At 42.7% G+C, this 16,507-nt stretch overlaps 1 protein-coding gene across 1 annotated transcript in view; it reads right to left on the bottom strand.

Moving 5' to 3' along the window:
• Positions 1-16,507, bottom strand: part of LOC309562229 (putative ferric-chelate reductase 1) — a gene marked incomplete at its 5' end in the record, with an annotated part of 130,118 nt that overhangs the window by 108,890 nt on the left and 4,721 nt on the right. Inside the window, 2 exons of the mRNA XM_082266353.1 lie at positions 2,208-2,341; positions 4,665-4,860. Coding sequence (XP_082122479.1) covers positions 2,208-2,341; positions 4,665-4,860 — 330 coding nt within the window. The remainder of the gene's footprint in view (positions 1-2,207; positions 2,342-4,664; positions 4,861-16,507) is intronic.

The raw sequence follows: 16,507 nt of genomic DNA, 5'->3' as shown, positions 1-16,507 counted from the left end.
ATCTCCTGTCTCTTATGTAAAGCTCTGCCAAGCAATTTGCCCACCTTATTGGCACTCTCGAAGAATTTGTGCACCTAAAATCTAATTTTCTTTAGAATTTGCTGATCCAAGTGATGTGACAAGTTTTCCTTTAAGGCCTCCGACTGCCTCTCTTATTCAGAAGTCTGAGAATGTTGGTGTCTATTTTCTAGTAGCCAATCTCTGCTAGTAGTTGATGCGTCTCCTTGAGCCTCTGCTTTTTATGCCTAGAACCATGGCAAATGAGGATTCCTCTAATGACCACTTTATGTCCCTTCCCACACCAAGCCTTCTGACACTTGTGCTGCAACATTGAGTTCAAAATAGGATTTATTGGCGTCTGCAACAGCAGCTAACACATCATCATCAGTTGTATTGTAATTATCATGATAATTACAACTATCATGTTAGATACTGTCCTTGAAGCGCCAAGTCCATGATTTATCAACATTAGCATAGAGATAAAATGTGATGGTAATAGGCGTGTGATTTGACAGAGTGATTTGTTCGATAGTAGAGCCTAGTGTTTCCAGATAGAACTGGTCTATAAATAATAATTCAATTCAATAGATTTTATGAGTCTTTGAAAAATAACTATAGTCAATTTGAGAGGCTGGAATAGATCTTCAGCAATCTACCAAATAGAGGAATTGCAATGTTTTTCAAAAATGTTTCAAGACTGTAAAGAAAATAGCAGATTTCAGACAAAAGAGTCAAGTCACTCAATCCTCCCTCCTACAAAAAAGCCTTTCCAACTTGTCCAGCACATCATCTAGAAATGGGATTTGATGAGTATGAGGCAGGTGGTGAGCGTACGAAACACAGAGGGCTTGGGCAGCCCCGGACCGTTGGTCCACCTAATTGGAATATATGCTTATATAGGTCCTCTTTTCCTGCCTGGAGCACTCTTTAGACTGAGGAGAGGTCAACTCTGTCGCCATCAAGGACCCTTAGGCTGGGGATATACCTCCGATAAACTGCATAGAGAAAGGTGCTTTGCGCCCAGCTCAAACTATTGCAATATATATACTAGATTTATTATATCTGGGGGTGATTGCACATATAAGGACGAATAAACCAGGGAGAGGACATCCACCCTTTGAGGGGTAACCTACCCCAAGAGGCTACAGTGGAGCTATCCCCAGAAGCCCTGCTCTTGATGACACAGTTGGGACCCAATATACCGGATCCAGTGCAAGAAATATGTCTTTGATGTCTATATAGATTTTGTATGGTGAATACGGAAGCAATATCTTCCGGACAGCCTCTGTATCGCTACAGCCCTGTCGCTTAACACAAGTCACTGCTAAGAAGGAAACATCGGTCTGTTATGGTCTCTCAGGCCCTGAGGAAGCCTTAAGCGAAACGCGTCGGCTTGCTGGGGACCTTCCGTGACCGAATCCAGCTTGAGACCCATCTTCCACCTTATACAGGCTTTGTTTTGGCTATAATCCCTTTATGGGATATGTTTCTATATTACCAGTGACGTTACATGTTTGATTTTATTATTGTATGTCAGTCTGTTACCAGTATATATGCATGGTAGCCCATGCTTGTTTTTTACTCTTTATATCAATAAAATGTATTTTTGGTTTTACAATTGGTTTTGTTTCTGATCCTCCTACTCCCACTGGCCCGTAAAGCCCCATCTTTTTTCTATCCCAATGTTTTTTACTAGTCTCTAACAGGGGTAAGGGCCTATACTGCACGGCATTTTTGTGTACAAAGAGTATTGGGTAGATAGATATAGGCAAAGGTGTAAATTTGTCTGTATCTGTTTGTACACTGCATCCACAGATTGACAAAGCTGCCATCCAAAGGTGTCTCTATCGCTTCTCCAGTGGAGTGGAGTCATCCTAAGGCATGAAGTCTGTTACTGGCCAGATGACTGGGTAATCATGAAGCAATAAATCATAAAGAAGAAAGCTAATGTAGTGACCACATCTAAGATTGGTATTGGTAAGCTGCAATATGTTGTTTTTTTGGTTTGATACCACTTTTGTTCACATAGCTAATACTGTACTCAGTATGAGAATCCTTATTTAAAAAAAGGGACCTTCATTTTTATAACATTTCAAACAGTCATGTGACTAAAATACAGATCTTTATCCTTGGGTTGAAAGTTTGCGAATCAAACCTCTACAGTTTATCCATCTAAGTTGTAATGTATATATTTAATGTATACTCACATTGCTACCACACGTGAGACCTTGAGTATTGGGATCTATTTCAATGAAATGACCAACAATTTCATCCCCTGGGACTGATCGAGCTTGCAAGAGCAAGCCTTTGAAAACTGATCCATTCTTTGCCTCTAGAGAAACTGGGATTGAAAAACAAACATAATTACATCAGTTACATTTTGAAACCTTTAAGGGCTCTTTCAGACGGCCGCTCCGCTGTTTCTGTCCGCTGCGGGACTTTTTTTTTTTTCACGGCGCGGATGACATTTGTGTCATCCGCTCCGTATGCCCGCATCTTCGCTTGTCCCCAAATCATCCCATCCGTTTGCGGATGATATGCGGACATAATGTAAGTATATGGCACTGCGGATGTCAGCGGATGACACCGCTGACATCAGATTTTCCTTCCTTTCCGTTTTTTGAACGGATGAAAAAATAGGGTTCTGTTCCGTTCCAAAAAACGGAACAGAACTGAAAGGAAGAAAGTCGGATGTCAGCGGATGGTATTGACATCCGCAGTGCCATTGACATACATTATGTCCGCAAATCATCCGCAAAAAAATAGGATGATTTGGGGACAAGCGAAGCGGCCGTCTGAAAGAGCCCTAAAACAGTACTCCTCATTTGCTAAACAAAGATTAAACAAACACCTATAATTGCTACAAAATGCTAAATTGCTATATGGCAAATGGGCATTCTTTAATGAATTTATGTACAAAACATCCCCAGAAATCTAACTTTCTGCCTGTGTGTTTACAGTAGTGATCGACCGATATTGTTTTTTTGTTGCCGATATTTCGGCCATTGAATATCGATATTGGCCGATATTGGCCCATATTTTTGTACATTTAATTTTTTTTTTAATCACTTGACAGGTACTCTTATAGAGGGATCTGGGGGTCCTTCCTCTGCACTTAAAAGCATTCATTCATTTTGAATGCTGTCTTTTTTTTTAATCTGGCACCGAGTACCCAGAAGTGATGTCATGACATCACTTCCGGGTTTTTACATGGAGACCTGAGCAGAGTGCGGCTTTGATCGGGTCTTCAGCAGCCGTGCAGGCTGGTTGCCTGGGTCTCCCGGTGGGACGGGAGACCCAGGCGAGCCACGGAAGGCGGCAGGAGGGGGGGGACGTCCCCTCCCACTCCTTGTAAAGACAGCCGAGCGGCTTCTCAGCTGCATCGGTTGTCATTACAAGACAGCCGACCGTCGGCTATGGGCGGCAGTACCGGTGTGATACATCTAGCTGCAGGCATCACTCCGGTACATGCACTTTCCCAAAATATCGGCAATATCGGTAACCTCAGGGGCCGATTCCGATATATCGGGGAGGGTGCATATCGGCACCCGATACATCGGCTTTGCCGATAATCGGTCGATCCCTAGTTTAAAGCACTACTTTTCCTTTTTCCTTTTTATATCAAAAAAAGTATTAGACCTTTGTTGATTTCACACCTATAAAAATGACTATTTAGGAGAGATGGCCATACATGGATTACAATTTGGCCAATTCAGCATGGACTAGCCGAATTTCAATCTGTGTGTAGCCCTTTCTGTTCAAGACTGTTCTAAGGACTGGCTTCTGTCGAATGCTCCTGTTGGAAAACCAGCAATCGATCAGTGCACGCAGTCAATTGGCTGCATGTGCTGATCAATGTATCCTGATGTCAGGGGAGTCTCACTGTCAGAATACAAGGACACAGCAGAGAGGATTTCTCCATCCACCTCGGATATGTGGATGGAGAAATCAGTTCATGTTTTTTCGTTAAAAAAAAAAATTAACAAAAAAAACAGAGCCTTGTATGGCCAACTCAACTCTCGCTATGTGATTGTTTCACAAAGAGGTAGAGCATGTTCACTTTGAATTGCCAATTAGTTACAAATGTTAAAAAAAAATTGCTCACATGATTGAATAAGCACAGCTTCATCTCATTCAATAAGCTAAGTGAAAAATCACTGTCCTTACACATAGAATTATCTGCTCCCCACTTTAGGGCTTAACTAATCCTTGCACAACCGTGGTTCTTTGATGTGTTCCAGCTCAAAGTCAACCTCTCAAATATAGTTGCCATGACCAATTAATACTCTGGTATAAATGTATCATTAGTAATGTGCAACTATGGAAGCATGAGAATGAAGGACACTGATTTCAAGTTTTTACATGGAGGTTGGTGCCTGGTCACACATCCTTAAAAAAAGTTTTCCATTTAGAAATACTTTAAGGCAATAAAGCAGACCTGGGTCCCCTGACAGCTTAGCAAATAAAGATAAACCGGTACACTATGGTGTTTGGGACCTGTAGATGGTGAAGCTATGGTTTCTGCTATGTATCAATTCTTTCTCAAATTGCCTACTTGACTGTGTCTTGACAAATTAGTTGAAATGTAAATTTTCTATTTTGTATCGCATTAACTAAACAATGTTGGTGTTTTACAGAATTAATAATGAATAGTGAATTAATACCTGTGATGTGATCTCCGGGACTATAGGAATAGTTAGAAGCAGACACTGTGTATGGTGGTTCTGTTGTGTCTGACGAAGTATTTCTATGGTTTGGTATCATGGTGCCACATGCGGCAGACACCAACCCATTGCTGTAACTGGCAACAGGTGTGGTTAGCACTCCAAAAATGAGGAAAACTAAGTCAATCATTCTCATCTGTGAAAAATATAAAATAAATAGAAAATGAAATAGGCTTTTTTTTATTTTTTTTTATAATAATATCTTATAAAGATAGTTGTTAAAGGCACAAATACACATTAGATAGCCCAACTATTGCAGAATGATTAGTTACTTTGTTTATGATCAATTCAGTAGCTTAATTTGGTTTTAGTTTAAAGAGTATCTAAACCCAAAAGCAAAATTGTAATATATTACAGCTTGCCTGTCCTTAAATGTAGTGGCTGCATTAGTTTGCTTTTATCAGGCCTTTTCCTTTTATTTGTACCTGTTAAGGGCTCATTCACACCCGCATCTAAAACACCGTGTTTAGATATATGCAGACCATAGTTTTGTACACATCTAAATGCAGCACTCTAAAGCTGGATACACGCTATCCAACTTTTGTGGTTAGATTACCTTTAGATTTACCTTTTCTATGTAGTGCAAGGGCCTGCCAGATTGCATACAAATTGAAAGGGTTTAGGTTTGACCTCATATTATATGGTTTTGGTAAGTCTAAAGGAAAAAGTCTTCAGAAAATCTTATAGTGTGTATGGCCCATAAGAATCAATATGGCCATATACACAGCTGCGTCCACAAACAAAAATGTGCAAAAAAAAAAAGTAGGACACAGCAGAACCTAGGGCAATATATATCAGCAGATTTTACGTGTGTAAATGCATGTAAATGCATAAATGCATACATGCTTAGGTCATTAGAATGATTGTATCCATCTAAACATGAGTACTTTAGGCACATATTTTATGTAAAGGGATTGCAAAAGTGTAGCAATAGGAAACCTAGAATTGAGAAATGAGCTGTGAGGCTCTGAAACGCATAGCCTTTCCCTCTTCACGGCTGATCTGCCTGCGATTTATTTCAAGTCTTGCCCTGTGCTCCAAGGTAGTTCCACTTCCAGGTTTTTTTCCATTTCATGGCTGGCAGGGGTCATAGAGCACTCTTGCCTGGAATAACAGATCCCTGGGGCACATCTGAGCTGATGGCTTGATGATATTTATGATAAGCATTGGCTGTCATCGTTTTGAGTGAGTTGCTTCTATCTTTTTTATCTAATAAGGATTTCCTACTGGTACACTTTGCACCCTCTTGTGTTCCCTTATCTTCAGTCTGTGAGGTTCTGCAGCTAATGTACACTGACGTTAACCTTTGATGGACTATGTTCACGTGAATGAAGCCTTGTCCTGCAAATTACACTTCCTGTCCTTTCATGGTTTGTTTACTATTTCTATGGAAGGAGCCCTGGCTGTAACACAGGCTTGACTTCAAACATGTCTACCATTGCATGGTGAATTGATGGGACCAGTAGTTTACACAAGGAGTTTGTGCGTCCATTTCAGCTCACAGGAAGTGGCAAGAATACTGAAAATCCAAGATCAACAGGTATGTTTTGTAATCTATGAAAATGTTCTTGGTCAGAAAAAGAAAACAGGTGTAGTCACTGCATCTAAAGACTGCTAAGCTTCAATATATTTTTGTCAATAACAAGTATCAATAGCCTCGCTAACACTGTGCTCAATATAAGACAGAAATATAAACACTGCTGTGTTATCTGTTTATAAGCGCATCCACAATTTTAGAAAATGTAAACAATAATTGCTGGTGCTTTAATCATTCTTCTGTGATTCACCACCAAATAGTGTGAGATCCTCCACCATCCAAACTGTACACTCACCAGATCACTTTTAATATTAAAGCAGAGTTCCACACAAAAGTGGAACTTCCGCTCTTTTGTTTTCTCCCCCCCCCCCCTCCGGTGCCACATTTGGCACCTTTCAGGTGGGAGGGGGGAACGGGTACCTGTTTTTGACAGGTACCCTTCCCCACTTCTGGGATATGGCGCCGTGCTGCCGTCCCTCGGAAACTCTGCCCCCTCCTCTGCCACCGAGCCAGTAGGAATGCACAGCACTCTTCGCACATGCGCAGTAGAGACCTGGCCGTGAAGCCGCAAGGCTTCACTGCCGGGTTCCCTTAGCGGCAATGGCGGTGGCAGCACCCGACAGCTGATGGAAACATCGACTGCGGTGCCAACATCACTGGACTCCAGGACAGGTAAGTGTCCTAATATCAAAAGTCAGCAGCTACAGTATGTGTAGCTGCTGACTTAATTTTTGGAGGGGGGAGGCGAAACTCCGCTTTAAGCTTTTTTTTATATATGTTATTATTATACAGGATTTACATAAATAATAATAAATCAAAAATTCAGCGCAACTGTATAAAATAATAATAGAAAGCGGCTATGCACTAAAGGATCAATAAACCAAAAGTCCCAATAACAAATATATAACAAAAAGTGCAGCGCTGTCAAATATGGATTATGAAGATGATATCGAGGAGAGCAGTCCACAGGTGCAAATTATGGTGAAGCATGCACAAAATATAAACATTCAGTGCTCTTCAATGTGCTGGTAATCCTCCACTCAGTCTCATTAGCCTCTTATCTCACACTTAGCCCCTGTGTCACCAGACGGGCTAGTAAGACATAAAAACTTTCTCCAAGGATATCACCAATATAGATCAGATCAGTATTCCTCTTCTTAAGAAAATAAGGCTCACAGGTAACAGATCACAGGTCCATAAAGCGGGTCACAGGTCCATTGGAAAACGTCCGGACATAGTGCATTACCGCAATAAATTACTTTATTGAGCATAGCATAAAATCATAAAATTACCTTGTAAAGCACTATACAAGTGCATGTGATGAGCAGATCGAATTACACACAGCGGTCTCGACCGCAATGGATGGCGGGTGACGTCACCGGCCCCTCCCCCTTCGCATGCGTTACGTCCCATATTTGACAGGGCTGCACTTTTTGTTATATATTTGTTATTAGGATTTTAGCGCCAACAGTTTGTGCAGTGCTTGACAAAATTAAGGCAGACATTACAGTTACAGAATACAATTTGGTACAAAAGGAATCAGAAGGCCCTGCTCATTAGAGCTTACAATCTAAGGGATATATTCCCTCCATATTACAGTAAGATGAGATTATTTACCTCTCCTTTACCACTCAATCACATAATTAGAGAAATACTATCATTGCGCAACATATTTATTTTGTTTAAAACATATTCAGTACAAAAACAAATGCCAACTCACATTTAAAAGTGCTTTCTGACCGGTACTAAGTCTATATCCAGCCAGTCAAATCTGTAGCAGCCCTGCCGCTCCGAGTTTTTTTTATTTTTGTATATTTTTTTTTTTTTGTTCTTTTTTTTTTAAAGCTTTTATATATTTTTTTTATATTTTTATTTTAGATACGTGTTAAGGTGAACAGCACTGAAAGGTAGAGGGTGGCTTCACTAAAATGTATTATATAAATGTCATAAATGCCACATGACTTACTGTATTTGCATAACTTATAGCATGCAAATATTTAACAGCCAATTCATGAATAAAAAATATATGAGATAAATAACAACAAAGCTATATTGTAAAAAATTCACACACAAAAAATTTAGGCATTTATCTCATTGTAGAGATATTTGATTTTTTAACAATGTAGAAAATAAAAATCAGGAGAACTTTTCACTGGGCAGTAAGTAAAAACAAGGTATCTTATCCATGTAATAATGCAAAGTTGTTAGTTCAGGAATGTAAATCATTTTAATATTGCACCAGAGGGAGATCATTTTATGAATGAAAACACTAAAATGTTTTGAAAGTTTCACAATTAGTGTGTCACCATCATCTTCATTGATCTCACTCTGGCATGTTATAGTCTGTGAAAAAACTAGATAACGCCAAAAAAAAGAAAATCACAAAATTCAGTGCTAAATTTTGCAAAAAAAAAAAAAAAAAAAAGAAAATTTTATCTTATTTGGTAAACAAGGCATGTTTTTTTTTTTGTGACTTTAATACTTTTGAGAGAGATACAAGATGCTTTTTCTTTTAAAGAATTTCTTGAACCCAGAACCCTGCATTCACTATATCTTGTTGTCTCCCACAGTACACCCAACATGGAAATGCAATCATTTTAGAACTGCTAAATACCTTTTCTCATCAGTAGTATATAGCAGTCTTGTGACTTCTAGCAGTGCCTAGTTAAAGCTTATAGGAGGAGTTTTCATACTGCACTGAGCTGTCTTATCAGGATCCAGAACCCCTGACCCTCTTTCTGGACAGTGTTGATTGGCCCTGTGCTGATCAGTTGCCTCTCCCAAGAAAAAACTGAGCATGTGCCATAATTTCATAGACCCTGTCTTATCCAGACCTGTTTTGGAGTCAGGGGAAGAAGAGGAGGATCTGTGCATACAGGATCAAACAGCCGTTTTACACAATGCAGAAAATTAACCCCTTAGGTTCCACAGTGAGTATAACAAGCATGCTTTACGGCATATACAGACTGATTTTACTGTTGTGGGATTATTAACACTTTAACCGCTTCCAGGCCTGTGGCAGTGCGACCCTCCTGCGCGAACCGACGTAGACCTGCGTTGGTTGCGTGCAGGCAGCTAGGGGGCGAGCTACCACCCCCACTCGGATGCAGGGAGGCCGATACATGAGGCAGACTGCTTCGATTGCCGCCTGACACCCGCGATCACTCCCCGCTGAGAGAGAAGAATGGTCAGCTGTTGTAAACACAGCTGACCGTTCTTCTCCCAGGAATGATAATAGAGCCCCTGTGATCCTTCTATAAAGGATCACAGGTCTCTATGATCATTTCACAAGCCACGCCCCCCCAAAGTTAGAATCACTCCCTTAGGCTCACATTTAACCCCTTGATTACCCACAATGTTAACCCCTTCCCTCCCAGTGTCATTATTACAGTAACAGTGCATATTTTTAGCACTGATTACTGTAGTAATCTCACTGGTCCCCCCAAAAGTGTCAAAAATATCAGTTAGGGGGCCGATCTGTCCCGCTAAAAATTGCAGATCGGCGCAATTACTAGTAAAAAAAAATAAAATAACAATAAAAATGACATAAATCTTTCCCGTAGTTAGTAGACGTGGTAACTTTTGTGCAAACCAATTAAAATACGCTTATTGCGATTTTTTTTTTATACCAAAAATATGTAGCAGAAAACAAATTGGCCTAAAATGTTAAAACATTTTTGATTTTTACTTTTTTTTTTGAGAATGTCATATAGCAGAAAGGGAAAAATATTGTTTTTTTTATATGTTTTATAGCAGGAAATATAAAATATATTGTTTTTTTTTATTTATTTTTTTTGTTGGATATGTTTTATAGCAGGAAATAAAAAATATTGGTTTTTTTTTTCAGAATTGTCGCTCTTTTTTTGTTTATAGCGCAAAAAATAAAAATCGCACCGGTGATTAAATAACACCAAAAGAATGCTCTATTTATGGGAAAAAAAGGACATCAATTTTATTTAGGTACAGCGTTGCACGAACGCGCAATTGTCCGTTAAATTAATGCAGTGCCGAATCCCAAAATATGGCCTGGTCATTAAGGGGGAAAATCTTCCGGTCCAGAAGTGGTTAATGATACACATGGTATAAACAGCAAATAAAACCAAACAACAGTAAAGATATACCTATGAGCACAAAACAGCAACCATGATGTACTATACCTAGTGGGTGATCAAATCTGAGTGGTCCATACCAGACAAATCATAAGGGGAGAAGAAAAAAAGAGGGAAGAAGGAAAGGAAGGGAAATAAGAAGGAAAGGGGGCTTTAATAAACCAAAGGAGATATAAGCAGAGAGTTTACTGATTATTCTGGATAGTTTCTATTCATATAAGTCAACTTGTATATAGGTAATGCAGCCTTAACAGTGTGCTCCCATGAGGACACCGTATGTGGCAAAGGAGAATTCTATCAATAAAGAATTTCTTTCTTAACTTAATACAATAAATAAGAAATTAACAGCTTAGTATGATGGGGTCTCTTCTCATCCTCATGAATGCCCAGGAAATCCAACACTGAGGATGGCAATAGTAACAGCATGGATTATTTTAAAGTGGTATTGAACCCAAAAGAAAACATTTATTATATTGCAGCCTGCCAATACTTAGATGTGTTGGCTGCATTAGTTTTCCTTTTTGGTAGGCTGTTTTTTTCCCTTTATATTCACCTGATCATCTGGCCAGTAAATCAGTTTTTATTTCAACAGAACAAACTCTCCTGAAAATGTAGCAGTTTAGAGTGTTGAGACAAACCATTTACCACTGACAGGGGTGCTTACAATGATCACCTTTTTCTTATTCATGTAAAACCTTTATACCATAAGAAAAAAATATTGCCGTAACTGCTTGTGTAACTGCAGTGTGAGCTGGAATTTGACTTCAGTTTGTTGGTATATCTAAATCTGCTAGTACATCTAACACTCCCCTCCCCCCAGACTAACAATGCTGCTGTCCAAAGGTTCCCCAGTGCTCCTTCATCCAGATTGGAGGCACTCTAATGAAGGTGGATGTGTGATGCATTTCGTTATGAATCAAAATTTGTACGAAAATGTTGTTATTCGGAGATTTGGCTGTATCCGAATTTTCAAATCACAATAGTAACAAATTTCAGTGAATCCAAAATGAATTATAACAAAACAACAAATTAATTACTATTCATTTGCTTCACTCCGTTGACATGACGCGATAGTTTGGGCCTTTCTTTTAACAAATGATCCAAATTGATTCAGACGCATTTCATTTTTATTTTGCCTTAACATTTTTCATTATTATAAAAAAACACATTAGAAATGGAAACAAATTGCAATTAATACAGTAAAGTATAAAAGGGAAATATGTTGATGATCCCTACTTATTGTGTTTGGGTTGGATGGAGGAGGATTAATCAGAATCTCCAAATCGTAACATAATAAATTAATCCAAAATTGATTTGGTTTGTTTGTTACGTTCGGATGTACATGACTCCAGTTGATATCAACCAATTAGGTCGTTCCATTTCTCTTTGTGGGTTGGACTAGCAGGGGTGACTCAAAGTGCATAGGTAATCTCCCAAAATAACAAATTAACACATTCAAATGAATAAAGCCAATCTTTCGATATCACTTCTGAAAAAATGAATCGATTTGGAACATGAATACGCAAACAAATCCGAATATACAAAACAATTCCGAACATATGAAACAAATTTCAAAAATGAATCATTCTAACATAACGAATATGACGAAACAAAATAATTTACAAATTAATCTAAAATGAAACAGAACAAATATTTCCGTTGTACACACCTCTACAGGAGGTATGTTACTGGCCAGATCACTAGGAGAAAACAGTGGTAAAAAAAGAAAGGGAATACAGCTACCACATCTAAGGCTTGGTAAGCTGCGATGTATTACATTTTCAGGTTTGGGTTTAATACCACTTTAACCACTTAAGCCCCGGAGGATTTGGCTGCTTAAAGACCAGGGGGTATTTTGCGATTTTTTACTGCGTGACTTTAACAGACAATTGCGCAGTCGTGCGACGCTGTAGCTAAACGAATTTGACGTCCTTTTTTTCCCACAAACAGTGCTTTCTTTTGGTGGTATTTGATCACCTGTGCGATTTTTACTTTTTGCGCTATAAACAAAAAAAGAGCGTACATTTTGCAAAAATAACAATATTTTTCAAATTTTTTTATATATGAAATTCCCCCCAAAAAATGTAAAAATCAAAATTTTTTAACATTTTCGGCCAATTTGTTTTATGCTACATATGTTTGGTAAAAAAAATCGCAAAAAGCGTATTTTGATTGGTTTGCGCAAAAGTTATCGCGTTTACTAACAAAGGGAAAGATTTTTGTCATTTTTGCGGTTTTTTTTTTAACGCGTAATGGCGGCGATCTGCAATTTTTTTTGTGGTACTGCGACATTGCGGCGGACCCTTGACTGACATTTTTGACACTTTTGGGGTTACCAGTGACATTACTGCAGTAATCAGTGCTATACATATGCACTGTTACTGCAAAAATGACACTGGCAGGGAAGGGGTTAACTGTATTGGAGAGGGAGGGGTTAAGTGTGTCCTAGGGGCGTGATTCTAACTGTAAAGGGACATGGCTATTGGTGTAAAAACAGAGATCAACGGTCCTACATAGTAGAACCGTCTGATCTTCATTTTTACACCAGGGAGAATGACAGGCGGCTTGTTTACAGTAGCCGCCTGAATTTCTCCCTTCACCGGAGCGATCGTGAGTCACACGCACTGACTTGTCAGTGAACGCCCGCAATTGGCTCACAAGTCAGTGACAGGCGAGTGACATACCCCTACGTCACTCTGCCTGGCCGGGGCTGACCGCCGCAGTATATAGTCGTGCGGCGGTCGGCAACCGGTTAACCACTTGCTGACCAGCCGCTGTAGTTTTACGGCGGTAGGTCGGCTCTATTATGCAAAATGACGTACCAGTATGCCGTTTCATGTAATAGACAGTGGGGGGCGCGCACGGGCTGCCTGGCCAGAGGGGGAGCCAATCAGCGGGTCAAGCGGAAGTGAGGTCCGCTGGCCACCCACGATCGCTCCCCATGGAGACAGAATGGTGGTCTGCCTATGTAAACAAGGCAGACCACCGTTCTGTCCAGGGCCGGCGTTAGGGGGGGGCAAACTGGGCAAATGCCCAGGGCCCCCGAATGTCCAGGGGCCCCGTGTCACTGTCAGCCAGGGCCGGACCGGGCAGAATCTGATGACAGCGCTCAGAGTCATCAGATTCACTCACAGACACTAGAAGACATTCCCGGTGTACTTGCCAGCTACACCGACTCCGCGGCCAATCAGCCTTCTGTTCAGGGGGGGTGTGGGTCACACCCCCCCCTGAGCAGAAGGCTGATTGGCCGCGGAGCCGGTCCGGAAGTCAAGTAGTCAGTGTGTGTCTGTGTGTTCCTTCCCGCGCGGCCGCCGATGATCACTGAAGCCGCCGTAGATGGGAGCTCCTTCAGCCCGACTTCGGGCTGCTCGCGGGGGGGGGGGGCGGCGGCTGCGGGGAGAGAAGGTAAGTGACTGCCACTGCAGCCTGTGCTGAATAGGAGGGGGGTGGGGCGGCTCGGCTGCATATAGAGAGGATTTGATGTCTCCTTATGCCGCTGGATGGATGGATTCTTCTCCTCCCTTCTGCAGGCATTCTGCGGCTGCAGGAGAGATATGGAAATATCAATTTCTCTATATGCAGCTGAGCTGTCCCGTCCCCCTCCTATTCAACTTCTTTTACTGCCCCCCCCGTGTTCTTAGCCCCCCCCCCCCCAGTGTTGTGATCGTAGCCCCCCTCCCCAGTGATCGTAGCCCCCCTCCCCAGTGATCGTAGCCCCCCTCCCCAGTGATCGTAGCCCCCGTCCCCAGTGATCGTAGCCCCCCTCCCCAGTGATCGTAGCCCCCCTCCCCAGTGATCGTAGCCCCCCTCCCCAGTGATCGTAGCCCCCGTCCCCAGTGATCGTAGCCCCCCTCCCCAGTGATCGTAGCCCCCGTCCCCAGTGATCGTAGCCCCCGTCCCCAGTGATCGTAGCCCCCCTCCCCAGTGATCGTAGCCCCCCTCCCCAGTGATCGTAGCCCCCGTCCCCAGTGATCGTAGCCCCCGTCCCCAGTGATCGTAGCCCCCCTCCCCAGTGATCGTAGCCCCCGTCCCCAGTGATCGTAGCCCCCGTCCCCAGTGATCGTAGCCCCCGTCCCCAGTGATCGTAGCCCCCCTCCCCAGTGATCGTAGCCCCCCTCCCCAGTGATCGTAGCCCCCCTCCCCAGTGATCGTAGCCCCCGTCCCAAGTGATCGTAGCCCCCCTCCCCAGTGCTCTTAAACCCCCTGTACTCTTTAGCCCCCCCGTGCTCTTCAAGTCCCCACAGTGCTTTTCATCTCCCCCTATGCTCTCTGGCTCCCCCAGTGCTCTCCACCCCCCTGTGCTCCCTGGCTCCCCCCTAAGTGATTTCCAGCCCCCCCCCCATGCTTTCCATCCCCCTGGTTTTCCCTGCCCACCAACCCCCCCCCCCCAGTGCTATCCACACCCTGCGCCTTCCAACCCCCCTGCAATGCTTTCCAAACCCCCCCCTTAATTCTCTCCAGTCCCCCCCCCCCCCTTGCCCTTCAGCTCCTCCAGTGCTATCTGCTTTCCCTGTGCTCTCCAGCCCCCCTAGTGTCCTTCTATATTCTATCATGTCTGCAGTCTCTGACCTTCTCTTGTATCACATCCGCAGTCTCTGGACCATCTCCTGTACTATGTCTGCAGTCTCTGACCAGTTCTTGTATCACGTCTGCAGTCTCTGACCATCTACTGTATCACGTCTGCACTCTCTGACCATCTACTGTATCACGTCTGCAGTCTCTGACCATCTCTTGTATCACGTCTGCACTCTCTGACCATCTACTGTATCGTGCCCTCAGTCTCTGACCATCTCCTGTATCGTGCCCTCAGTCTCTGACCATCTCCTGTATCGTGTCCTCAGTCTCTGACCATCTCCTGTATCATGCCCTCAGTCTCTGACCATCTCCTGTATCATGCCCTCAGTCTCTGACCATCTCCTGTATCATGCCCTCAGTCTCTGGCCTTCTCCTGTATCATGCCCTCAGTCTCTGGCCATCTCCTGTATCATGCCCTCAGTCTCTGACCATCTCCTGTATCATGCCCTCAGTCTCTGACCATCTCCTGTATCATGCCCTCAGTCTCTGACCATCTCCTGTATCATGCCCTCAGTCTCTGACCATCTCCTGTATCATGCCCTCGGTCTCTGACCATCTCCTGTATCATGCCCTCGGTCTCTGACCATCTCCTGTATCATGCCCTCGGTCTCTGACCATCTCCTGTATCATGCCCTCAGTCTCTGACCATCTCCTGTATCATGCCCTCGGTCTCTGACCATCTCCTGTATCATGCCCTCGGTCTCTGACCATCTCCTGTATCATGCCCTCGGTCTCTGACCATCTCCTGTATCATGCCCTCGGTCTCTGACCATCTCCTGTATCATGCCCTCAGTCTCTGACCATCTCCTGTATCATGCCCTCAGTCTCTGACCATCTCCTGTATCATGTCCTCAGTCTCTGACCATCTCCTGTATCATGTCCTCAGTCTCTGACCATCTCCTGTATCATGTCCTCAGTCTCTGACCATCTCCTGTATCATGTCTTCAGTCTCTGGCCATCTCCTGTATCATGTCTTCAGTCTCTGACCATCTCCTGTATCATGTCCTCAGTCTCTGACCATCTCCTGTATCATGTCCTCAGTCTCTGACCATCTCTTGTATCAGGTCCGTAGTCTCTGACCATCTCTTGTATCATGTTTGCAGTCTCTGACCATCTCCTGTACTATGTCCAGCGGGAACACTCTGCAGCCACACCGCACAGCACACCCAAGGTAAGTGGAGGACTGGAGAGAGGAGTGACTTCTACTTAGGGATTTATTTTGCAAATAGGCTGGGCTGGCACTGGCAGCAACAATTTTATTCAAAGAAATCAGGATTTCTTCTGCAAATATACTGGCACTGGCAGCAACAATTTAATTCAAATCAGGATTTCTTTTGCAAATAGGCTGGCCTGGCACTGGCAGCCAGGCATAGTACTAGTCTAGTACAATGCCTGCCAGTGCCTTGTCTGATCTGATGATGTCACTGCCAGGCTATTTGCAGAAGAAATCCTTATTTTTCCTCATTTTTTTGATCATGTGTCATGATGACATTGGTTTTGGTAATTGTCTGACTCTGATGCCAGCCTATTTGCAGAAGAAATCCTGATTTGAATAAAATTGT

The sequence above is a fragment of the Pelophylax lessonae genome (assembly GCF_965119305.1).
Source record: "Pelophylax lessonae genome assembly, chromosome: 8".
Lineage (NCBI taxonomy): Eukaryota > Metazoa > Chordata > Amphibia > Anura > Ranidae > Pelophylax > Pelophylax lessonae.
This window is presented reverse-complemented; position numbering and strand designations above follow the sequence as displayed.